The following is a 25,907-nucleotide window of genomic DNA, read 5'->3' on the forward strand; positions in this document are numbered from 1 at the left end:
ATCTTAAGTAAATACAAAGTCCCAGTAAGGAAAATTATAAATCTATCAATACTAGAAAATTTATTTTCAAAGAGAAAAAAATTAATTAATAAATGAAAAATTAGGACATCTGTGAAAAAAGAAAAACAATGCTCAAAAGTTATTAAAAGTTAAATAAAATTTATAAAAAAAAAGAAAAATTGCTCAAAATGCAAGTCAGTTTTTTAATGATTTTTTTTTGGTTTCTGGATTATGTAAATATATAGATAGATGGGATAAAAACGGCAGATTCACTATACGTTTTAAGGGGGTGGTGTTTCCTTACGATACTCTTAAAACCCTATCACAATCGGACGGTTCAAAAATCAACACTCTTAAACCCTGATTCTCTTTCACTACGCAGCGCGAATTCCCGGCATTCACCGCCGGCGAACGGTTACTGAAGGTCGCGCTATGTCCATTAAGCTCCCTCTTCAGCTCCGCTTTCTCGGCCCATCTTTTTCAGCCACCCGTCTTCCCCCCATGAAATCTCTCCTATCAGTTACATCCTCCCGGGGCGTCCCCATTTTGTCTCGGATCTTCCCCTTTAGACTCAAATACGTGGGTTTTGGCCCTTATCCCAATTCGCAGGTAGGTGTTCGCCGATTCTCGACTCGGCCATTTCGACCCAGACATGGGTCAGGCTCCCAGTTCAGACGCGGCGAACGTGACAGAGGAGATGTGGGAGCTTCAAAGAGTCTGATTGAAGATGAAGCTGAACTCAGTGACTGGGTCAGCGAGTTGAGTACCAGCTCTTTCCGTGGCCGAGTCACGGATGGCGAGTCAGATTCTGATATCTCTCGTGATAGAGTCAGCAGCGGCAGAGATAGGGACAGGGGCCAAGGTAGAAATAGAGAAATAGGAAGGGAAAGAGGTAGAGATAGAGATGGCTTTTCAACGAAGAGAAGAAGGAACGATATCTCGGACGAGTTTGGCCAGCCAGATAGGAGGAGACCCCGAGGTCAAGCTGATTCGTTTTCGAGGAATTCACGGGTAAGCAAGCGCTATGACATTGATCGGGAGAAATTCACTTTTCAGCGAAAGAAAGTTAGTAATACCGGCATAATGAATGGAACGAGAGGAGATGGAGGGGTGAATTCAGGGTTTAGGAGAGATGTGAAGGGGTTAAGGGAACAAAGGGGTTTTTGTGTTGATGAGGAAGATGATAGGGACATTGATGACAATAATGGGGATGAGAGGAAGGAGTTAATGGGTCGTCTTCAGGATTTGGCTGATGAGGAGGAGAGTGATGATCTTGATGAAGATGATCATGATAATGATATATTAAAGATAAATGAATCTTCTTCGTTTGGATTGGACGGGAAAGATAGGCCAAGCTCCCCTGGAAATTTCAATTCTTATTTAAGCGAGTCTAGGTATGTTATTACATAATTTTTCTCTCTTTCTAATGCTTATAGCTTTTTGTCAACAGCGAACACTTAATTTCTCTAAAATTTCTGCAGATTTGATCAGTGCTCAATTTCTCCATTGTCATTAAAGGGAATCAAGGATGCAGGATATGAGAAAATGACTGTAGTTCAGGAGGCCACTCTTCCAGTTATACTCAAAGGTTTATTTTTTTTCTACATGGTCTAGTTCCTGTGTATGTTTGTCATGGATTGCAGTTTGTCGTGTTTTTTTTACGTAAACTACATGGTATTGATCAAATTGCCTTCATTTTATATTACTTTCTTATATTTCTTTCAAGCAGCTCAACAGCACATTAGCTATATGAATCCTTTCGTCTCTTTGTGAGCTGTTTGGGGCCAAGATGACAAATATCCCACCTACAGCTCAATCTTGAATCACACATTAGCTACCTTTACTATGATTTGGTTTGATTGTCCATAACAAGATAGCTAATATTTGATTTTTTTGCCAGGTAAGGATGTTCTTGCTAAGGCTAAAACTGGAACTGGGAAAACTGTAGCATTTTTGGTAAGATTCCTTATTTGATTATGCATTCGCGTGTGATGGCATTGTTAATCAATGGAAGACCATTCCTTCAAACTGTAGCATCAAGGACCTAGAAGTTTTTCTAAATGCTATGTACACTTATAATGCAAAATTGTTCTTAAGGTAAAAAGTTGGTAATTTGAATACAGAGTTGTTCATAACTATAGTGTCTGTGAATATAGGTAATTGTTGAACTGATGCATAGTTGTTGAAATGTGAGGATAATATTTATGCGTATTGTTTCCTTCTATGATTATTTTCCTATAGTCAATTGCTAATGGTGTTTTCCGCCCTAAATAGCATGAATAGACCCTCTTATGCATTTGGATTAAGTTGGATAAAACAAGTCATGTGAAATTGCATATTTTTTTCTCATCCAACGTGGCATGAAATGAATCACCTTACCTCCACTCCAGAGAAGAAATGGCATGAATCGCCTTAGTCATGTGATTTTTCTAAGATCCTGAACTTTTGTTAACTAAAATTGACTCTCTAATCAGCTTCCAGCAATCGAAATAATTGTCAAATCTCCTCCTATCAGTCGTGATCAAAAACGGCCACCAATACTTGTGCTTGTTATATGCCCAACTCGGGAACTTGCAAGTCAAGCTGCTGCAGAAGCAAACACCTTATTAAAGTACCACCCTTCTATTGGTGCTCAAGTTGTGATGGGAGGTACAAGACTTGCTCTTGAGCAGAAGCAAATGCAAGCAAACCCTTGCCAGGTTAGTTTATATTTATGGATAACATTCAACAAGTATCAAATTCGGTACATTTGACTCCTTTCGATGCTTCTTTGCACAAAGTGTTGGAACAATCTACAGGTTTTGCCTGTTCGATATGTTGTCAAACTGTTGCAAAGCATAGATGTCCTCCTAGGATGAGATGGGCAAAATAATTCAAACTTAAATTCACTTTAAAGTCTATTAATTTCAATCCAAGGTTACTAACCAATTAGAATATGAGTTATAATCGCCTTGTGCTAGGCAAAGTACTTTCAAGCATTAGGACTCGAGAAAATGGATTATCTAAGGTTGGATATTGCTACACTTCTCACATGTATGAAATTCACAGATTCTTGTTGCTACACCTGGAAGGCTTAGAGACCATACTGAGAATACTGCAGGTTTCGCAACAAGGCTGATGGGTGTGAAAGTCCTTGTACTTGATGAAGCTGATCGTTTGCTAGACATGGGCTTCCGTAAAGACATCGAGAAAATAATTGCTGCTATTCCAAAACAAAGGCAAACACTTCTGTTTTCTGCCACAGTTCCCGAAGAGGTTTCTTTTTATCTTTTGGTGTGCCTTTAACATTAGTGAGAACTGGATAGAAGTTTTGAATAAGTTGTTCAATTTGAAGGTTCGTCAAATCTGTCACTTTGCTTTGAAAAGAGATCATAAATTCATCAATACAGTTGAAGAAGGAGCTGAGGAGACTAATTCACAGGTGGACTTAATGTGAAATTTATTATGTAATTCTGGTCGTTTATGTCTCAATATTAATTTGTTGGATCATTTCAGGTCAGGCAGACACATCTGGTTGCTCCATTAGACAAGCATTTCCCCCTGTTATATGTCCTTCTGAAGGATCATATCGCAGACAATATTGATTTTAAGGTATGCTTTAATGTCCAGAAACCCGTGTCTGATTTTGTTGAGATTTTCTCCATTAATTTTGTATGTCATTTAGCCCTTGGTTTGTGTAGGTTATTATATTTTGTACAACTGCTATGGTCACAAGAATGGTAGCTGACCTTCTTGGTGAACTTAGCTTGAATGTTAGAGAGATCCATTCCAGAAAGTCCCAGAGTTACAGGACCAAGGTTTCTGATGAATTCCGCAAGTCAAATGGTCTTATTCTTGTGACTTCAGACGTGTCTGCCCGTGGAGTTGATTATCCTGATGTTACTCTTGTCATACAGGTTCTTTATTCCATTTTTTTACACGCAATTTAGATGTTTGGCCTTCCTTGGTGAAAAAAATTGCAAGTGTGTTAAGCACTCTATGCACAATCATTGAAGTTGAAGCATTGGAGTAGATTGATTTGATCTCTATCTTGTTTAGTTCGAACTTTTCTTGTACATTTAATTCTCAAGCTTTTTCCAGACATTAAAACGTTAACTTTTTATATTTTAATTAGTATTTTAATTAAGAAATGAAATCTCTGTTGCAACCCCAGGTGGGCTTGCCATCTGATAGAGAACAGTACATCCATCGACTTGGTAGAACCGGTCGGAAAGGTAAAGAAGGACAAGGCATCTTGCTACTCGCACCCTGGGAAGAATCATTCTTATCCACCATCAAGGAATTACCGATCACGAAAGCTTCAGTCCCTTCAGTGGACCCAGAGACAAAGAAAAAGGTACCCTTGTCCTGTTTTCAGAACGCAAGTTGCTGTTAGTTAACTGCATTAACGTTAAAAAAATAAAAGGGTTGCAATTTTTTTCTCGAGCAATTTCTGAATCTCTGCAATTAAACATTACTGAACAGGTGGAACGGGCCCTGTCTCGTGTGGAGATGAAGAGTAAAGAAGCAGCATATCAAGCCTGGTTAGGTTATTACAATTCCAGCAAGCTGGTGGGTAGGGACAAATACAGGCTTGTGGAGCTCGCTAATGAGTTCAGCCGAAGTATGGGACTTGACAACCCTCCTGCCATACCCAAGCTTGTTCTTGGCAAGATGGGCCTCAGGAATATCCCTGGTTTGCGCTCCAAGTAGTTTGGGCAACTAAACGCGCTGTAGGTAAACATAGCTAGCAAATTGTTGAGCAATTTCCTTATGAGTTTGAATTTGCTTATTTGCTAAGTATGTGAAAGTTCCTAATTTTTTTTAGGTGTTTTAAATGTAAATTCCTAAATTGTCAAAAGTTTGAAGAGAACCTGATACGACCTGCTAACCTTTGTTCAAGATACGACTCTTGCAAGGTCAAACTAAGTTCCAGTTTTAGGCTCCCTGTTCTTTAATTTTTAATTTGAACAATTTAAATGGAAGAATTCAATTTTATTCATTTAATAGCATTAATTTAATTGTTTGTGAGATTTATCCTTGTAATAAGTTTTAAAGTGAATTTTTTGTCCTTTGAATTTTATTGTATAGAATAATTGAAATTAAATGAACGTGTTTTCCAACTTTACCTCCATTAAAAAAAAAAAAAAGGAACTTTCAAATTGGTAAAAGTATTTTAAACGATGACACTTTCAAAAAAAAAAAAAAAAAAAAAAAAAAGAATAATGAGTTCTATTGGATCGAACTTATAAGAGGTAAGAAGAGTACACTACATCCGATATGCCCTTGGAACATTTAACTTCATGGAGCAATAGATTTTATTTTTCAGTGATCGGATTTTTTTTTTTTTTTCTCTACCCTCAATCCAAAACACATGCAAACTTTATGGATGATTTATTCCACTTCAAATTACAAATTTGATAATAACATTGCACTGGTACACCAACAGTAAAATATTAATTTAACATGTATAATAATTTTCACATTTTTGACAATTTACTAGTTATTAAATTGATATAATTTCAGAAATTGCAATGCTCAATAAAAATAATTTTAGAAATTGAAATATTCAATAAATAACATTTTATTAATTAAAATATTTAAAGAGTCAAAGTAAAAATAATTTAGAGTGCATTTATTCAATCATTTTTTGAGATATAAGACCTGAATTAATACTGCAAATTCACTCGCAACCTCCAATGGCCGGACTTAGCATCATCTAAACTATCACGAGTAGCGAGAAAAGAAAAACAGAGAAAAACAGAGCAAACCCCCTCTCCAGCTATGAATGAAACCAGAAAAATCTTTTTCCATCTATCTTTGGCGAGCGCACTGCTACAATGTTGACCTTTTTAACTTTTAAGCAAGAGTATATAAAAGCAGCTCTCGATTGAGCTTGTGCATCAAAATCAGTAATACAGCTTGACCGTGGGTAACAAAATCCTGAAAAGAAACTTATAACATTGTAAAATCCTAGATTCTAAACCTGCAAGCTTCTACATCAGTGGAGTTACAATGTGTTTGAGCCCTAATTAAAAACTAAAAACCGAGTCCTGCGTCCACCCCCTTTACCTCCAATCTGCTACATCCACGTAAAAAGGGCAGGTTAGAAGATGATTTATATAGTGTACAAACAAGCCGAAGCCAGCAGAACCAGAGGCCATCTAACAAGTACGAGGTGTCCCACAAGTTATCCCATTTTATGAATGAGGTGAGACCACGAGGGCCTCGTAGGAATTAGGTGGTTTCTCGTCATAGTTTCTCCCATCATTTACTGCTTGGTTCAGAAATGCAAGAGGTGGGAAATCCTCGTCTTTCAACTGATAATTCCTTTGAGCCACTGATCTGGCAATAAAATCAAATGCCCCTGTTAAGATAATAAATCAAAAACATCACAAAACAGTTCCAGTAAAATAATAAACAACTAATATATGGTACTACTATATGCTGTAACAGCAGATCAGAACATAGAATTATAGCACCTATAAGCATATTGTCTTAATTAAGTAATTTGTAATCTTAAGGCAGAAATGAATTATTATTGTAGAACTACCTCAGTACTATAATTCTAAAACACTGCCACTTATCCATAAGCAACTTCGCCCCCTGCCACTCAGAAACCTTGCACTTAACAAACAGAATGATGACTACCTCTGAAGATGAGGCGAAGAAGGCTGATCTGGTGAAGATCGTTGGGCAGAGCTATGGTGAAATCTTTGGTCCTCAAATGCCCCACTTGATCGAGTTGCCTCATTTAGATGTGGTACCTCATTTACACCTGAGAAACCCACAGGCCCAAGAGATCCAAACTCAAGCTGTTCTGCAGGAGAACCAAAACCAGCAGTATGATCATAAGGATATAGCATTAGGACAGGTGGAAAGGTAGAACCATTTGATGAAACTCCACTGGGACTCATGGATTGTAGTGGGTACATGCCATATGCCAAATTGGCAGGACCACTCTGTGAAGGGCTAGAACGGATTGGACTGTTCTGAGACTGGTATGAAGGGAAATTATCATGTCTATGTGAGCCCCATGTCCTATCAGTTCGACTCTCATTTGCTGCCAACCGATCATGCCTTGAGCTTGACTTCTCAGCCTGGTTACGATTGTGGCTACGCCCAGCAGCTCGAGGCTTTGAATTCACATTCCAATTCCCCTCCCTATCACCATGGTGGTCACTTCTATCATAACTGTAATTTCCCTTTCTGCTAGTTGTAGAATGCCGGTCTCGAACCAATACCTTCTAAAACAAATCCGAAATTAATTGTGACAAAGAAATCGACGAAGGTCATAAAAAAGGTATTCAGTAAAGTAATGAATCTTCAAATTCTTTTTAGCGGCAATAGATGAGGGAACACAAAAATCCCGAAACTTCAAGGACTGTACATCAATAATGGCACCAACAGACACAGAGCAGACATGTTTATAGTTTAACAAACCAATGTGCTGATCAATTTAAGAGACCATAAAACTTCTTGTTTGTGTATAGGTGACTTGTGTGTGTATAACATAATCATTTGAAAAGGATGCATCAATTAGTTAATGATAAGCCCCTCTAGACATGCCGCCTGCTCTCCAGAACCGCTGAAGATTTTCTAATTTTCATTTATTCCAGTTCTATTTTTGTTCTTTTTCATGAGGGCTATTCTCCAATCAAATGGTATAGGTTTGGACAACCAAAATATTGCAGGTATGAGGCCTGAGTAGTAAATTCCCGAGAATAACTAACAGACTAAAACAAGCTATATACTTTTCAACAGGACAGTATACAGAGAAGTGAAAGAGAGATGTGAAAGGCTTAAGTGGTATACTTTTCCTTATACATTGGCCTATATCGAGTGAACTCTAAATAGTTAGGCATATTTCTTTTGCCTGCAATATTTAACCAGTATCCAGTTATCATCCATCCAGTAAACTAAACCTAGTAACACAAGCAGCTGAGCATGTCACAATGAAAGATCGTACAACCATTCAACTATAACAAGTGGAGAAGTAAACAGTGTTGTAAGAAATGTGAAATCATGCATGTCAAATAATCTAAACAGTAAAATAAGATGCTATTACAAATCAAGATGTTCGAGTGCAGAAGTCAAGCGTGTGGTGAGAAAACTGTAAACATGGATGTTAAACATGTTAGACAGTAAAAAGACATTAAAAAACAGATGAAACTCTTTCAAACTGAATAGGAGTAAAATGTTCAAGTGCAAAACTAATAAAAACATAAAAATGACAAAGGAAAACATTGATGCAGAAAAGTATCTTACTGGATTTGGCAGGTAGGTACCAGTCCCACTACGATATCTTGGCAGTTCATCAACATAATGTTGGTAACCAACCCCAGGTCTATTAGAAATCGATTGTAGAGGAGCAACAGGAACAAGACGTGGTCCATAACTCATAAGCTGAGTGAAAAGATTCATATTGTTTGAAAGAGGTCTACCAGGACCATCCCATGGAAAACGGCCCTGTAAATATACAGGTGGCACCACAAGAGGCGAAGAATAAGCTAAAGTTCCAGGATACCGTGAGTTTTGGCAAAAACGTCCATATTGCAAGTTTTGCCAGTGGCTGGCAAAATCACTATTAAGAATGTCAGATTTGTGCTCCAACGGCTCAACTGAAGCAACCCTTCTCATAGAATCAGAAGTACTTAACACCTCAGATTGATCAAGTCCGTCAGAAGAATCAAAATTCTGACCAGAATCACTGTTATCTACAACTTCCTCTACATTAAATTGGCTTGTTGATGCATCAGAAGCTCCTGTCTCAGTAGGAAAGTTGTAAACTGGAACCATAGTAAAAAATGGAACTGGTGGCCCTGTAGCATAAAATGTAAAAGGAAGAACCCCCGAATTATCAGCAGGTCTTTGTCTTGAACCAGAACCTAAGATCATTGGAGCAATAGGTATCAATGACTCAGATACACTTGTCTGTGCTGTTTCATATCCAGGAATTTGATGCCTTGGAACATGCACAGCAGCAGAATGAGGTCCTACGCTTCTTTCTGTCATTTCAGGCCCCATGGCGGATACTGGATTCCACTCTTTGTTCTCATCTTCTGCCTGATTTGACGGATGTTCAGAGACATTCTTACCTTTCCCATAACCAGCAGATGGCACTGTGGAAGCTGTTGCTTTCCTATTTCTTTTTTCCCTTGTCGATTTTGATGCCTTAGCAGGTGATCCATCCCACGAACTCTCAGAAGAGGTTTTGCTTCTCAAAGAGCTAGTATTCACAGTAGGGAAGGACCTTGAACCAGCAATTCTGTCATCAAAATAAACTTCAGTACCTTTGTTTTCTTGATAAGGGGAAGTATCTACATGATCTTCCCTCATTGATCCTCGAGTGTCTTTACTAGACTTCTGCTGAACTCTTGAAGAGATAACAGAGGCACTCATTCGAGATGAAGGAACAAAGTTATAACTAGCTGAAGTGGACTGCTGGTTATCATCCAACTGATGAATTTCAAAGCTTCCATTGTCCAGATCAAATCCACTGGTGGAGCCCCTATCTGGCTCATGCCAGAAATCATGATCAGCCTCTGCTGGGTTCATTTCTATGGAACCAAAATTCTCATTACCAGGTTCGACTGAATCATCAGTATTTGAAGACAATCCTATGCCAGGAAAATAATGGGTCAGTGGTGAAGAAACTAAGCCCTGAGGAAGTTGCATATTTGTGCCCCAAGGATGATCCATCATGGGAATATTTGTGGGTACCATTCCACCCAAATTTCTTTGTGGGCCATACCCCATTGAAGCTATAACAGAAGGTGAGATTGAAAGAGGGATGTGACTTGATGCCAAATTCAGTGGAAGATGAACCGGTCCATTAAAACCAAGACCTGAAGAAGATGCCATTATGTTCACAAAATCTTGTTCTTCCTGATGCATCCCCTGAGTCCCAAGGCCAGATGCAAATTCTTCACCAGCAACACCCATGCCTGACTCATCATGGTAACTGTTTGAATCTGCAACAACATCAAGGCTCTGACGAGATGAGGCATGTCTAATGGATGAAGGATCATCAGTTAAAGATCGATTATCATGGCTTCCCAAATTATCAGATTCCAGGTTCTTCCACCTGCTGTTATCTAGCCTAGCCGAGGAGATCTGGCCTTTTCCAGTTTCTTGGGCTCTGTTACGCTTTACTTGTGAAGAAACTTCACCATAAGTCTCTGTGAGCTCGGGACTAGAGCGCGTCCTTGCAAAAAGATATCTTCCCTGAATATCACCAACCAAGTTATCAGGTTTAGAACTTCTTTGGTTTTTCTCTGCATGTGGGCCTTGTACACCATGATTATAACTGCTTCCCCTTCTAGATTGATCAGTTGTCCTTGTGTTGTTTGGGTTAATATAAGACTTTTGACTTTGACTACGAGAAACTACAGAAACTTCAGTACTTCTGGATGAGCTTTCTAAGAGATGATTACCATGCTGAGAGGGAGCACCACGCGACCTGTGTGCCCCATCAACTTGAGCTTCATGGCCAGAAATTTTGCTGTTTGAATTGTTCCTGATATTATCAGACCCATGAGAGAGGTCAGGAGTTGACAATCTCAAGCGCCACAAATCATTCCTTGGTGCATCAGGACGCTGACCAGTACCATGTCTGTCCCAGGTGTTCAAAAAGAACTGATTTACTTCAAAAAATATGTCTTCCTTTGGGCAATCAAGTAACCTTGCAAGCCTTTTAGCGCCAAATGCAAATGCACTACGTATCCTAAAGAAATTACCTGGAAAAAATATGTATTATTTAAAGAGTATAAAGTTACTAACTATGCAAAAGGATTTGTTAGGAAAAAGAATCAGCATATTAAAGGAATAAACATTAACAGAAGAATTGGATGTCTGCATAAAAAATTCAACAATAATCAGCTGATGTGGAATACTTCTAAAACAACTCGCTTCTCCGCTCACAGAACCTACCAACACTATTCTCTCACTCTCCCCAACCTTTCTCTTATTTCTCTTGCTATCGCTCTTTCTCTCTTCAGACACTACATCCAAAATTTTTTATTTTTCTATTATGAAGTTTTTTGGTTGACTTGAGATGAAGATAATTTTGATTTAAACTTAATGCGGAATTATAAATTTTTTTCAAATTTCATCTCTTAGAACCTTTCACGGGAGTGCCACATGAGAGGCACATGACTTTTTTTTTTTAATTATAACAGTCATTTGCCCATTCATTATTCACATGACAAGTAAAACACTTACAATAGTATCTCAATTCATCATAGCAAATTCAGTCTCTAGAAATGTGCATTGGTACTTTACAGTAAATCTTCTAGTTAAATAAAATAAATTAATAAATAAATAGTATCCACAATATCATTATCCCATATATTAAAAATTTTCATAAATCATCCTGCTATTGCTAGACAGCTTCAAACAAATGGCTAAATGACACCAAGTGAGATGTGCGGCCAAGTACAAAGAAAAGAGAACATCAATTATAAGAGGAATCAACAAAAGCTCTAAATAGCAGATGCATCAGCACAAAGCTGTCCAAAGCAGGCCACAGTTCTCCCAAGCAAAGATTTTCTCTGTACAGCTTTATTTAATAGATTCAAGACCAACTTGCAGCAGCTTCTGACCATAATCACTCATTTCTGAAGCTATTAATTTGCAACCACTATTTGTTTTTTGACATAAGAAAATATTATTGAGAAAGAAAGAAATGAAAGTACACAATGGGCTCAAACAACTGGCACATATAAAACAAAGCTAAAAAGAGTAATGCCCTCCAAGCAAGTTGGATAACATTCAGTAAGCCCCTCTAAGAGCTCGGGAAGCATAAGCCACCAAACAAAACCCCACCTTCTCCCACAACAACTAATGGATTTCAGAACATGTATCAAGAGAAACACCAAAATGGATAGTGTGTTCTTCAATCGCATTAGGTGCACAATTATAATGAAATTAAAACCTAGACTATACAGTAAAGAAAGATGGCCAAATCACGATGTACAATAATATTGTTGTAAAGGCCATAAAATGCCAGCAGATAGAAAAGACATGAAACCAAGTCGTGAATCTCAATGATACTTCAGCAGTAATAAAAACTAACACTAACAGAGTTCTATTTAAATACCTTTACTAACACTACGTCCAAGGTTGTTGTTTACACGCAAAGGATCTATAACATTGAAGTGCTTTGACATGAAAGGTTGCCCTTGATTTTCCAGGCCACCAGGATAAACAGCATATACTGCACTGCAGGCCTCAAGAAATAATTTGCTAAGCAGTAATTCTCCACCATCCTTTCGAGGTGGTTCCGCTGCAAAGCATTTGAAGGAAACACTTGATATTGAATTGGTAAACACTTAAGAATGCTCACTGACACATTAATCCAAGCGACTTGAAGCAATGAAATATATATATATATATATATATATATATATTGACAAATTTTGAAGCAATTAGGTATACCTGTCACTTCTGGAAGTGAATGGATGGGTACAGGACCCCAGAGGCTAACACAAAAATTGTCCCAATCAAACTTACTGAAGAACTCAAGAAAACGGTACAGGACCTAGAAATGCAGGGAAAAATCAGATGAATGAAAAAAGGAATACATCAGGTAAAACAGTAATATATGAAAAAACACCTCAAGAGGTCCAGCAAAGGAATTGTTGAAAACATGAAATATGTAGAGAACTAAGGTTTCCAGAGCATAAGTCGAAATCAATCCATGGTGAGCACCCAAAATACGACTTTCATAATAACACCAAGCCTTTATCAATATAATGCTCTTCTTGAATAAATGATTTTGATTTATCAAATGGTCAACCTACAAAGGAGAAAGCCTTATCAGTTCAAACTACAAATTGCATTACCATTTGCAGTTTCCTAAAGCAAGATTCTGTACAGATGTTCATAACACACAACTAACCTCCTCGAGGAAACAAAGAGTGCATAGCCCACCAAGCTGATTAAACGATATGTCTACTACAATATTTTCCACAAGACATTTTATTATCTTCACCTGTATGTTCATTCAAATGAAAATGCCATCAAATATACCATCAAGAATTGCATTGTATAACAAAATAATGAAGGCAGTCAGTAACTTTCGTTGAAATTAAAAAATCCATTTACTTTCAGCAAAAAGCGCCTTTTGAAATGTACTACTACGACAACACAATTTTTAAAATGTACTGTCCAAACTTGGAATAAAACTCAGCATTCAAAATAAATAAGTAGAAAACAAAATTCTAGGGCATTAAATAGTAAAACAAAAGTTGCAAACAGAGTCCTATATGCCATTAATAGTGTTGACAAAGATTTCATCCAGTATCCTTATGAAGGACATTTGGTAAGTAATGGCATCTCATTGTCAACCAACTGCATAAGAATAAATGTGGCCCTACTCATCATCACTGCTTATCAATATATCATCCCATCCTAAATATCAACCAGAAATCCCTGCACTAACTCTGACAAGAAGAAAGCATTAAAAATGCAATTGTTAAACAAACCATGAGGTCAACTGATCTTCATCTTTAGGATTACTCATCCATATCCTATCACAGGCTTTGCCGGAGGCATGTGTTAAAGAGTTCATATATGCAGTTTTCATTATTATTCATTTTTCACAATCTGAAATTTCATTATTGTTTATCATAAAATTCTTCCAGTCTGTAATTTAAACATTTGTATCTACTTTTCCCCCGATATCTTAACCTTTTTCCACGCAAATTGAACTACCAGGTTTTGGGGGCCTGTCATTAGAGTGAATAGCACCTAACAAAGCTACAAAATAATTTCTATATCTGACAATTGTGATACAACTACAGAAATTGGAATATTAACCAATCCCGCTGATTACTAGTCCAGAATAGTTGGACAAAATATTACACGGCTTAGTGCCACTCCATTTTCAACATCAATAACCATCCAAAGAAAAAAGAGCCCTTAAAGCACCAGGACCCTTGTCACCTAAGGCATTTGCTCAAGTAAAGTAGGCATTGCTTCAAAAAACTGATTAATTTATACAAAACATCATTATCATTTTCCTATTCTTACTGATTCCTCCTCCTACCTAAAATTGTAAAAAGACACCTTGGACTTAATAGAATCTAAGGAAAGGACCTTTAGCATTTTATAATAGATATCTCATGCTTTGCCACGTTTGCCTCTCTAGTCCACAATGTATAAGTGAAATTAATAACTCAGAACTTAGATTAAAAATAAGCATCAAAGGAATGAGTCAAGCACCTCGAGCACCTAAGCACCAAGTGCCTCAGCTCATGTGCTTGCCTATACATTGCCTTAGTGAAAGTCACCTAACCAAGAACTAGTTGAGGTACTTTAGCAGCATCTTGCCTGCCAGGGTACCTAGTCAAGCACCTGGCTTACCTTTGTCACATTGGCAATAGCAAAAATATCTTAAAGGAGAAAAAACAAGAAAAGAAAGAAGATTGCGAGGAGAGGGAGATGATTAGAATAACAAAAGAGTAATGGGTAACAAAAGGGACCTACTTCTGCCTGGATGTACTGAACCTCTTTCACACGGAATTCAGCATTCTCATTCTTCTCTTCTTTCTCCAGCGTATCACGAACCTGATGAGCCCATGTTTCTTTCAAATTTTGATTCTTACTGAAAGCTGTTAAGTCAATGTCCCCATCAGGCAAATAAGTCTTAAGGGGTACAGACCCAAAGGTGAACACCTATAGACAACAACAATAATGCATAAATAACAATGTAAGAACTCATACAATTCTGCAACAAGGTAATAACTGAAAGCATTGTTCACTTCCATAACATGAATTCTCAAATCACTATTATCATTGCAATTATTCACAAGTTTGGCTTCAACCAGTCTATTCATTTTTGTTTCAATTACAACATATGCATACACCCCATAGGACAATGATAATGCTAAACCACCAACTCCCTCACTGCCTTCAACTTGACGATAGTCAAGTTAAACTCATTGTATATCATATTCAATTCCCCTTCACTCAAACTTTAGATCATTGCCTTGGCTTGCAAATGTGACCCACACCGATTACATCTCCATTTCAATAATCCTTGCTTAGAGATGAGATTATGTTCTATCTCCTTACTTCCAATAATTGGACTGAGGCAATCATCTCCACTTATGATGATACTATCCAAACGCAAAAAGCCACACGTTAAGTAAAAATTAGTACATAAGCTAGACAGCACAAATGGACATATGCAATGTACCTCGCAGTGAAAGCACTTCTTGATGAGCCGCTGCACATAATCTGCAACAGCATTTCTGCGCTCTTCTGAGGGCTCGTTTGGCTGAATGCAGGAAATGAGCTCTGCAGTTCTCTCTTCCGCCTTCAACCATCGTTCCGAGTCAAGTACTCGGATCACAGAGGCCGCTTCATTAGGCAATAGGCCGTTTGGCAATAGCCTCTCATGCTCGCCCATGCAATCCTAGACCCTTTACCCCCTTCTCTTACACGCTAGTCAATAACTAATACCCAAAACCAACTCCTATCTCAAAAAAAAGTAAGAGCACTTATAATAAAAACATGAAAGCAGGTACAATACAACAACATAAAGCCAAAAGGATTATACAAATATTTACTACTGCATTAATTTCCAGATTGTGATTATCAGGTGAATCCGTTTCCTAAGAAAGAAACTTTCCGATTAGAAAGCAAATGGTAAGTAGTGTAATTTCGGTCAAAATTTTGGGTCTGGTCAAAAACAGATATGTAAAGTACAAAAGTACAGAAACCTTTCAGGGAAGGAACTTCAATTTCCAAAAATTTAGAAGTATCCGGTAAGAAGATGGAGATGGTATAAAAGCAATGAATGAAATCTATAAACTATGAACAAAAATGAAAACCCTAGAAATCAAATATTAAAAAACCCTAAAAGAGACACTAAATTGGAGATAAAAAATGCAAAAGGGTCAGATTATCAAAACCCTAGGCGAAATCTCTTCAATCCGGTGTAATGGTTAGGTGTCGGCGAATCAAAATAGTAATATTAGAAGCGCGCTTGCCAGTATGGAATATTAGAGCATTAAAGAAATGTTGCAGAGGAGGAAGGGATGGTGGGAATGATCAATATTAGGTTTTGTGGATACACAGAGAGAGATAGAGGGGTGTTTGGACAAGAGAATTAGGGATTCTGGACGCTAGTGCCTAAAGACAACAACGCCTTGACGTTAGAGGTAAAAAATTGTGCATTTTAAGGGTTTTTCTTTCTCTAAAATGATTTTAAAATTGAAATTTATTAGAGAGAGGGTTATACAATCCGGGTTCCGGAAGGGAAGACAAACAAGTAGATAGAAAAATACCAACACCAATGATAATAATAACCACATAATTCTACTAATTAATAAAAAAAATTAATAATTTGATGGCTGGTATGTAAATAATTGTAAATTTAATTATGGACTAATGGGCCAATATCAAAAGCGAGTAGTAGTTCAAAACTAAATCCGGCCCAAACTTGAAGGGTCGGTCTTTAACTGACCCAAGTTCGCTACTTCCTCAACCGCTGAACCGCGCCCTTAACTTTCCACGATCTCCTAAAACGACAATGAAAATATTAGAGAGAGAAGGATTCAAAAAATGAAAGGTACATTGCAAATGCAGAATCAGAAAAAAAAAAAAAAGAAAAAAAAAGGCCTGAACACCTAACAATAACCTTTCTCTTTTCTACTGGACCTTGTAGTTGATCACCGAATGTGGAATCTGATATCCTTATTCTTTGGATTTTGAGTCTTCAGTGCAATTTCAGATTAAACACGATAGGCGAGGAGACTACAGGTACAACATCATCGTCTTCTCTTTACCCTTATCACCACCGTCTTCTTTCTCTAAGCCAAACTTCTAACACGTCAATTCTCTCACATGCAAGTCCTGCACGTCTCTTCTTATTATCCAAACGATCCTCTCGTCCTCAAATTTGATGCTCTTCTCCCATAAACTCCTCCGATTCGGTTCCCTCCTCCGGCAATGGCTTCTCCAGGTTCAACTTTATTACTAACCCTTTCTTTCTTTTTGCATTTAATTTGATGAAGAGAAATTTCATTTTTTTTCATTTTTTTTTTTTTTTTGTTTGTAGTAATTTTTGCACTATAGAAGGACCGGAGACTATAGGATTTTGTGCAGATGCAACTTCAGGAAATTCAAGATGATATAAGGAGTAGACGCGATAATATCTTTTTGCTATTTCTCCATTTATTCATGTTTTAAATTTAAATTCCTGCGTTCTATTTCAGCGTTTGTGATTAGGTGAGGAGAACACTTTTAAAGTTCTGTTTCCTTGTCTATCTTGTGCTCAAGCAAGCTTTCTACAGATCTCCCCATTTTTCCCTCTTCACTTACTCAACTCTGCTGCATGTCATTATCAATTTCTGCATTCCCAACACTTGATGATGTTATGTTTTTCTATTATTGTAAACTAATCTATTTTCCTCCATTCTGTCTCACAACACCACACAAAGAACAAGTATTATTTTGCACGCGACCAACCTACACTATGAAATACAGAAAAGGATGACCGAGGAGGGTAAATGATATATTTTTTTATTTCAAGATCATTCAGGCGTGACTATGTTCTCTGTAGTATGTGCACGTTGTTTCTTCTCATTAATGTTATTAAAAACATTCTTTTATTGCTTTTTAACACTTTGTACTATTTTGTCATATTCTTGTCATTTAAGGCAATGATTTGTAATAAAATGCCTGTTATTACCCAGTTAACATAATATGCATGACCTGGTTCCATGAATGATTGAGATAGAAAAGGTTGATTCATTTGCGATTGATGAACTGCCTGCAGTGTCAAACTAGGAAATATTTATGTTTTGTTGTCCATAACTTTGTTAAGCTACTTCTATCGACTTCATGGGTTCAGGTTTCTTAATTATACTGTATAATCTGTGCTAGCAAGATCGAACACATGAATCACTCTGTATGCAGAATTTAATTCTATGATAGCATCCTTATCCTGTTGCCAACGACTTTATTTCCTAGCACCTCCTCACAGTTTTTAGAAGTCTTTTGATTTAATAGCAAGTCTGAGTCGATATTGCTACGAAAGGGAGGAAAATCTCTGCTCAAAATTTTCAGTATCTTTTCTATAAGAAACACTTTGAGTTTTTGTGTGTTTGTTAGTTCTGAATAATATGCACACATAGAGTGTTTTGTTTATCATGTCTACATATTGTTAGAGCTATACAACAAACAGATTTAAAAGAAAAAAAAGAAACATTATACCCTGGATTCAGAGTCGACTTTGTATAATGTTTGGAGAACCCCTGTAAAATTACGTCATACAGTGATTGCCTCTTTTGTCACTAATTTGCTGCTCTCTAAATTATTTTCATGATTCCATGAATGTGGAGACGGTGAAGCAAGTAGTGGCCACAACAGATTTCTCTCTTTTCTTACTCTGCGAATGACCTTTTTTGTACTTTGCCTTAAAACCCCATTCACAGCCTTCAGATAATTGCTTGAGTCATGATCTCTTAAGATTGTACCTTCTGAACCATAGGCTGTAGGATCGCTTAGAGTCTCCAATGGATGCGGACAATTGAGAAATGCATTTAGCACAGTTGTAGAGTATCCACATTGTGTCTTGTCTAATGCATAGAGAGCACTTCCTGGAGGGAGGAGAGGATGTGGTGGAGATGACTTCTCATCAGGTTGCAGAATGAATAATTTACCGAGTGGAGAGTACAACAGTTTCTGAATAAAAACCCAAGATAAATTGAATAAGGAATTTGGACATGTTTTCTTTTAGGTTCTGAACATTTATGTTTAAAAAAATAAGATAGTATTTATATTTAAAAAGATAAATTATATGGTACATTTGTTGGAAACTTCACATTGGAGGTACATGAACCCCATGAATTTGAGCAAAATTTACATATAGGTTTTGGAGGGATGAAATGTTAGTGGTCAAAATAATTGAGCTTTTAATTAGAAAGGACCTCATAAATCTGAGGAAGTTCTTATAGATGGTTTCGAAGATGCAAACTTAGAGGTGACTGAGGAAATACTTACATTTTTTATTAGACAAGGGTGTGACCGGAATGAACCATTTAAGCGCTTGAGGACTTGAGCAACTTGGTTGGGGTAGTTGCAAGAGAAAGCTCTTGGGACAATATCCCTATGCATCATCACACTATGAACATGGCCATCTTCCAACCCCAAATTACTCAGTATCTTGTGGCCTCCACAGAATACGAATGGTGAGCCAAAAGTAACCACTGGACGAAGAGTGGAGGGCTTGACTACCTTCCTGGTCAGTAGCATCAAGTTGACCAAAAGAGAGAGGCTACCCCCAAGGGAATGGCCAGTAAATTGAAGCTTTGCACGTTCTCCATGTCTAGTCAAATGGTCAATTATTACTGGCATGAACTGTTCATATATTCCTTTTGCTGCTTCATAAATTCCTCTGTGAACAAGCACTTCTGTCCCCTGTGATAACAAAATATATATTGATATATTGGTCTTTCCTCTCCTAATTTGCCATATGAATAGTCATTTGAAGTACCCAGTTGGAACAGTAAGAAGTTGCAGTCAATGCTCACCTCAAATTTAGTAGGTTCAAAGAAGAGATTTGCTTGCCAGGATGCCAAGGAGTCAGATCCCTGCATTTTGCACCATTCTACGCATTAGGGATCTCTCATATTGCTGTTTTTATTTCAGATTATATTATCATTCCCTGTGTGAAATTTATTTTTTATGCATTGGTTTGCTAAAGCCTAGAGGAGCAATCTTTGACTGATATATGCTATCTAATGTCTCTTTCTTGCAGATTAAGATAGATGGTGAAGGAATGATTACCTGAATTACAAAGCAACAAGTATACGTGCTTAAGTCATCACAAACAAACCATTCACAAGGTGATGAGTGAAGTGACTGTAGGGACTTTGCTGCCTTCTGTTTTTCCTCCTCCCCAGCTGCAACCACTGCAGTCATTGTTGATGCTGCCACTGCTGCAGCCACCTCTGATTTGTATACTCGAGGTGAGTTTTCTCCCCACTCATCTGGTTGGGCTACTCTTCTGTGTGAATCTGCACATTCATTCTTATCCTGCAATGCAGAGCTACAAGATGAATAGACTTTTGTGCGTGATTGGACGTAAGATGCTGCTGATGCTGCAATCTCATAAACAGACGAGGGAAGTGCGCGCTTCTTCTGCTTGGAGTCCTCATCTTCCTCCAATTTGGATTTGACAAGGGAAGCAACAGGTAAATATGTAGAGTCCTTGACAAGTTTTGCTTTTACAGCAGCTGCCTCTGCTTTCTTTTCCAAGGAAGACGTTACAAATCTTAGCCCATAGTATCTTCTCAAATCCATGGCCTGCAAATTGATAGATGAAGTACTTATGTGAACTAGATAATTTTATCTGCATGTTTGTTTGAAGCTTTATTTCTTCGGGAAGGTTGGGAAACTACTGAGGCTTATGCTTTCTTTGGATCAAACAATGAATGAGAAACGAACGGAGAGGGAAATTTTCTTGAAGCTGCTTGACTAATATACTTGCCTTTCTTGTCCTTATTGTTAAAATCCAAAACTGAAATCTTCATATAAGTTAGTTAATGCTGTGCAATTAACTAAAGAATGCCTGAATTTGGTACACATACACAAAGTCCAGAAGCGCACAATTCAAAAAATGGGGACTATCTAGATTCTAGAGCCATTAGTTGCGGAGGACAGATAAGAGAAAGTAGTACATATCCTTCAGTAAGTTGCAACCTATTGATAAAGATTCTATCTGTAGTTCTATGTAAATTCTATACTCTCTGAATTTGCAGTTCAACTATGAAATCAGAGAAGAAATTAGGTGTGATTTAATCATTTGCCTATTGAAGATAGGGAGATCACGGAGCTTCCATGAAGAGATAATATGGACATTATTAAGCTAGCTTATGCCTTGCACCTCAGAAAATGAGAGCATTTTTTGAGAAAATATTACTTTAGGATCTCCAATATATCATTGTAGAAAACAAGTAGGCATACCTTGATCTCAGGTATGACATAAGCCATGTTGCACAAGAAGGCCAGCTTCGAGAATCGCTTTGTATCAGACCATGGTACATGAGCCAAAAATCTTGAAAATGATTCACGATCATATTTCATTTCTCCTTCTTCCTTTTCTAAGTTATAGTCCACCATGCACCCATCCTCATCACCATCAGAACTGCAGTCACAATTCTCTTCCACATCACAAAGCTCATCTCCATCTACATCCTCTTTTTTCTGCCTGTTTTTCCAATGACTGCTAATCTCCATTAGCCTCTCCAACCAATTTCCTCTCTTGACCTCCTCTTCTTCATCGCTCTCCTCTGAACTGTCACCTGTATTGACATTTTTCTCCACTGTATCCATGTCTCTGCTTGTTTCTGGATCAAACAGAAATGATCTAATTGAGTTTGGGATTATGGAGCTTGAAATTTGGAGTGGAAAAATCCCAAACGAACGGCTGTTCTTTAGCTTAGGCTGTATTGTTTCTGCATGTATGTGGTTGACAGAACAACACAGGAGGTTCTCTGATGAGGATCTTCGGAGTATGGCTTGCTTGTGCAGATCTTTGCCAGATTCTGATCGACGGAGGCCATTATGTTCTTTGAAGACATCTTTGGTGGTCATGGTTGCTGGACAGGAAGAGAGAGTCACTGAAGTGCATGCCATGGCCTGTAACAGGTCGTTGCTGCAGTGATTCTAACGAGAACATATAAGTGAAGAGTCTGCCACCTGGGTTAACTTGAAGAACAATGCGCCTTGTTGGTTTTGCAGATTTCTTGAAAACAGATCAAGGTGCCATAGTAGACTTTATAAGGACAGTAGGGGCAACCATATTCCTAGGAAACAACGATAATATTAAGATGCCAAAATTTCTTGCTCTCTAGTCAAATTACTAACTTAATGACATGTTTAAAGATTATAACAATGTGTGGGAAAAGGGTATTAAGAGTCGTTAGATTTTGTCACTTTGTTGTGAAGATAGGACATGTAGTTATGTTCGAGACCCTGTTCTCATTAATCGTGGTCAGGGCAAGTTAAAACAAGCTGCTGATACTTCCAATTTTGACCAAACCACCATATGTCCTAGACATTATAGTCGATAAATCCTGTACTTGAATCCAACTTCTTATACATCATCCTTTTCTGACTTTATTCTTAATTATATGATTCTCTGCCTCCTATATTATAAATTATATAGAATTTATGAAAAAGAGTTCCACATCTCTAATTTACTGATGACAGTTCGTGGGGAAAGAGTAAAGGCAAAAGATGCCAATTTTTACATTGCAATTATATGATAAGTTTTACATTGTTGATGAATTTTTTTTTTAAAAGAAGTTTGCCCAAATAGTGTAGAAATAGAATTTTTGGGCATCTTTGAAAATTGTTTAGGCTGCTTTAAATTTTTAATAGTGAAAATTATGAGAAGATTTCACTTTTTTTTTTTTTTTTTTTTTTTGTAAGGCAAAAATCTCAGTATTGTTAAATATGAAGAAAAAAAAAAAAGTGATGAAGTGCTATAACCAGAAATCACATGAAAAGGTTCCAATATTGTAAGAAAAAATAATTAAGTAGCCTTGTGCCTACAAAAATCTCACCTTTTATATAGTTGATCTCAAAGGGAGGTGGAGGTCCCTCTCCCTCCATTTGTTTCAATGTCAGTGTCCCAAAGGCTTAAAAATTTCCGTCCTCAGCTACCTGCCACATCTACAAAACTTAAATTCTAGCAATTATACGTAACAAACCTATGCAATTTCATTTAAAGAATCTATAACATTTTAACCCTTCACAATTTGCTGATTGTGTATGAAATGAAAGTACACGATATTTATCAAACATTCGGAGGTTAAGATCAAAATTACATAAACATAAGTCGTACGGTAGATGCCGTCGAGAATTTTTCTTTTACTTTTTTTCTTTTAACATCAAATCAAATACTATATTATATGCATGTGTCTATTCGTTATCTTTTCACTACACAACTGTTAATTGTATTTTTATTAAGTTATATCTAAAAGGTATAATATTAAATATTATTATAAAGTTCCGTGTATTAATTAAAGAATGTTAAAATATTAGAGATAGTAACTGCCTGCTTCATGTGTGTATATATATATTTAAAAGATAATCATAACAGTAATACCGAAAAAGAAAAGGATAATCATAACAGTGATGTGATATGATTGAGAGACATTTCAAATTTCTGTTCTGTGCAAATCGCAATAGCCAATAGTAATGAAATCTTTTTTCTTTTTGTCTATCGTAATTTTCATCAATTGATTTGAGATTGAGAATGTAACATTAGAAACAGACAAACACACGAGGTCAAAACAAAAGCTAAAGCTACCTAAATCGTGAAAATCCCAGATCCATTTTAAACCTGGATTGTAAATACCAATGCACAGAAGATCGGATATTCCATCTTCAAGTGTCAAAAAAAGAAAATTTACGAAGCTAACAGAATTATGTTTATTCAATGCTTATCAAGCTCAAACAAACTAAAATTATAGCAATTGGGAAGATTACGCTGATAATTACCTTCAATATTACTCCTTGATGTTTCTCCCGCGATGGACCGTATATATAACAGCAATGCAAGTTGATCCAACACTAAAATATTTCACTTCCTGTCTTTCCTCCAATCAAATTTCGAAAAAAGAAGAAAAAAAAAAAATATATATATATATATAGAGAGAGAGAGAGAGAGAGAGAGAGAGAGAGGTAACCAACGATAGAGGACTGTAGCTATGACTATAAGAGAGAGATTTGAGCTTCTGAAGAAGATTCTTTGTATATGGCAGGGATTTCTTTACATATACATTTTGCGTTTAAGAGAATATTTTTATAATGTATGCATCAACAAATGTTTCATTAGATGGATCTCTGGCTTCTTGTCACAGATGGAGTTAGGTGTCCTTGTGTGTGTCTCTCTCTATATATGTCTGTGTAAAAGATGAATGAATCGGCGAAAGAAAGAGCCCCCCACGAGGGAATCAATTCACGTGTTGATTGAGTTCAATGAGGTGGCACTTTTCTTCTTGCCAACTCTTCGACGGTCTAATTTTTCATGGACGTAAATGACCTTGCTGTTCTTTAATTGCGTTGCAAACGCTTATTTTTTGAGGCAAATAGTTTGATTTAATTTATTAAAAAATAAGAGCTTAAAAGTTAATCGTAAATCACTTAGATAGACTTCCTTTATAAAAAATAAGAATCAGTGAAAAATAAATTATATGTTTTTTTAATTGCAACTAAGTCGTGCAGAAGACAACTTTTGGCATCCAAATGTCTTTGGGGTATTCTCGTCATCCCAAACGAGAGGCTACAGACGCTGCAGAGTGCAGACGCCAGTCATTTGCGAAGCTGCCTTGCCTTCCAGCCAAATGTGCGGTTGCATGAGCCCCCCACTCCCAGCAACCACCACGTCAATAGACACACATGCGGCTCCGGCCACCTCCATTGGCGTTGAAAAAAGAAAGGCGAGCCAAAGCTTGGCTTTTTAAGTCGTCCATTACTTCCTCTTGGCCTCTCTCTTGCCAGTTTTGTTAAGCCTGCCAGCTGTCGGCCGATGATGATTCTCACTCTAACTCTTTCAGTTGCGAAGCAAAATTTAACACCGCCACGTGATTGTACGCAAGAGAAATATGTTGGGTTGGGCTGGACTCGGCTGGGCTTGGATTGGGTGGATACTTTTGCTTATAAATCTGTGAAATGGATTGGTTGGGCCATCTTTTTAATTTGTTCAATGACCATTTGTTTTGAAGACATTAACATTGGTTGGCCCATGCCCAATAGTTCTGTTTCTCAGAAAACCGAGTTGAAAACCAATAACATTTTCTTTTTGTCCCAAAATCTAAATAAATTCAGACCATACTACGTTATATATTTTACCTTTGACATAATTGCTTTAATTTTATTATAGAAATATGGAATTCATTTGAATTCACATACCCTTACTGCCTAAGCTCCAAAATATTTTTATTTGGTTTCTCCTAATTTTCAAAAAAAAAAAAAAAAAAAACTCTTTTACCCCTAATTTTAGAGTCTAATTTCATTCCTGCACTCAAATAAATATGTTACAAACCATACTAACTGAAATTGAAGCAAAAAATCTTCTCAAAAAAAAAAAAAAAAATGAAGCAAACAATGCTAGGAAGCATGCTATGACCTAATATTATGTGGATTATTTTATATTTCCTCATACTACATATATGGGACTACTGCCTTGTTTGGAAATAAGAGGAAAGAAAATAAAGAGAAAATTTAGCATTTTTTTAATCTTTTTCTTTGATAGAATAAAGAAAGAAAATATATTTATTTTTCTTTATTTGGAAAAATAAAATTTAGGAGAAAGAAAATATCATTATTCAAATTTGACAAATGTGTTCTCATTTATTTTTAAACAATAAAATGTTCATCTAGTTAGTTTGGATATTTAGGTAATTTAATAAAAATAAGTAATTATATTTTTCCCATTATTTTTCTCTTCAAACTACAGAAATTCAAAAATGTGGACTCGAAAATAAATTTTCACTACATCTTTCAACAATAAAAAATATTTTTCCATGACTATTTTCTTTTTTTGAAAAAAAACTTCCATCCAGAAGGCTAAAAGAATATATGCAAATAAAATGCACATCAATATATATATATAACGCAATCATTTTCTCTCAAAAAGTTGACATGTATCATTTCTTAAATAAATGTTTTTCTCTTGTTCTTGTCCAATAAAATTTTTGGTAATGACACGTAGGATTACAATGCCACATGTGACTCTTAAATTTTAATAACGCTACATAGAATTTAATTATTAGTTATAGTACTATATAAATATTGATATTAATTATCATTCAATTATCATAAATAATGCATATCAGTAAATAATTATAATTATTATAATGTTGTAACCTATCTTTTCAATTAAAATTACATAATGTTGGTCT

General features: G+C 36.7%; 3 protein-coding genes and 1 long non-coding RNA gene across 14 annotated transcripts; 2 read left to right on the forward strand and 2 right to left on the reverse strand.

Moving 5' to 3' along the window:
- Window positions 1-271: 271 nt before the first annotated feature.
- LOC105642862 (DEAD-box ATP-dependent RNA helicase 31) lies at window positions 272-4,981 on the forward strand. Of its 2 annotated transcripts, XM_037640672.2 has the most exons (11): window positions 272-1,394; window positions 1,482-1,588; window positions 1,901-1,956; window positions 2,475-2,699; window positions 3,049-3,255; window positions 3,335-3,421; window positions 3,496-3,591; window positions 3,681-3,896; window positions 4,154-4,336; window positions 4,465-4,716; window positions 4,808-4,981. In XM_037640672.2, the coding sequence occupies exons 1-10, from the start codon at window positions 433-435 to the stop codon at window positions 4,690-4,692; spliced, it is 2,367 nt and encodes a 788-aa protein (XP_037496600.1). In that variant the 5' UTR covers window positions 272-432; the 3' UTR covers window positions 4,693-4,716; window positions 4,808-4,981. The 2 variants fall into 2 exon arrangements, with proteins under 2 accessions (XP_037496600.1, XP_012083226.1); XM_012227836.4 differs by having other exon boundaries at window positions 4,465-4,981.
- Window positions 4,982-5,764: 783 nt separating this feature from the next.
- LOC105642863 (nucleotidyltransferase) lies at window positions 5,765-16,229 on the reverse strand. Of its 6 annotated transcripts, none has more exons than XM_037640670.2 (9): window positions 15,182-16,229; window positions 14,470-14,594; window positions 12,881-12,973; window positions 12,596-12,778; window positions 12,418-12,520; window positions 12,080-12,265; window positions 8,248-10,718; window positions 6,631-7,226; window positions 5,765-6,324 (listed from the first exon to the last, which is right to left on the reverse strand). In XM_037640670.2, exons 1-9 carry the CDS (start codon window positions 15,309-15,311, stop codon window positions 6,180-6,182), a joined length of 4,032 nt encoding a protein of 1,343 aa, XP_037496598.1. In that variant the 5' UTR covers window positions 15,312-16,229; the 3' UTR covers window positions 5,765-6,179. The 6 variants fall into 6 exon arrangements, 4 of the variants coding, with proteins under 4 accessions (XP_037496598.1, XP_012083227.1, XP_012083228.1 ...); XM_012227837.4 differs by having other exon boundaries at window positions 14,470-14,658; XM_012227838.4 differs by having other exon boundaries at window positions 6,631-7,223; window positions 14,470-14,658; window positions 15,182-16,228.
- Window positions 16,230-16,501: 272 nt separating this feature from the next.
- Window positions 16,502-20,460, forward strand: LOC105642865 (uncharacterized). Of its 5 annotated transcripts, XR_002285417.3 has the most exons (6): window positions 16,514-16,749; window positions 16,841-16,951; window positions 17,048-17,217; window positions 17,430-17,494; window positions 19,751-19,961; window positions 20,040-20,460. It is a non-coding gene; the product is annotated as an uncharacterized LOC105642865 (long non-coding RNA). The 5 variants fall into 5 exon arrangements; XR_016320980.1 differs by having other exon boundaries at window positions 16,502-16,749; window positions 17,430-19,961; XR_002285415.3 differs by having other exon boundaries at window positions 16,513-16,749; window positions 17,048-17,494.
- LOC105642864 (alpha/beta-Hydrolases superfamily protein) lies at window positions 18,128-23,853 on the reverse strand. The gene is made up of 7 exons (XM_089721910.1): window positions 23,503-23,853; window positions 22,563-22,662; window positions 20,959-21,800; window positions 19,780-20,298; window positions 19,524-19,583; window positions 18,994-19,410; window positions 18,128-18,675 (listed from the first exon to the last, which is right to left on the reverse strand). The coding sequence occupies exons 3-7, from the start codon at window positions 21,628-21,630 to the stop codon at window positions 18,259-18,261; spliced, it is 2,085 nt and encodes a 694-aa protein (XP_089578036.1). The 5' UTR covers window positions 21,631-21,800; window positions 22,563-22,662; window positions 23,503-23,853; the 3' UTR covers window positions 18,128-18,258.
- Window positions 23,854-25,907: the final 2,054 nt, after the last annotated feature.

This window comes from Jatropha curcas, chromosome 5 (genome assembly GCF_041381405.1).
Source record: "Jatropha curcas cultivar XTBG-Jc1 chromosome 5, XTBG_Jcur_1.0, whole genome shotgun sequence".
NCBI classification, from domain to species: Eukaryota; Viridiplantae; Streptophyta; class Magnoliopsida; order Malpighiales; family Euphorbiaceae; genus Jatropha; species Jatropha curcas.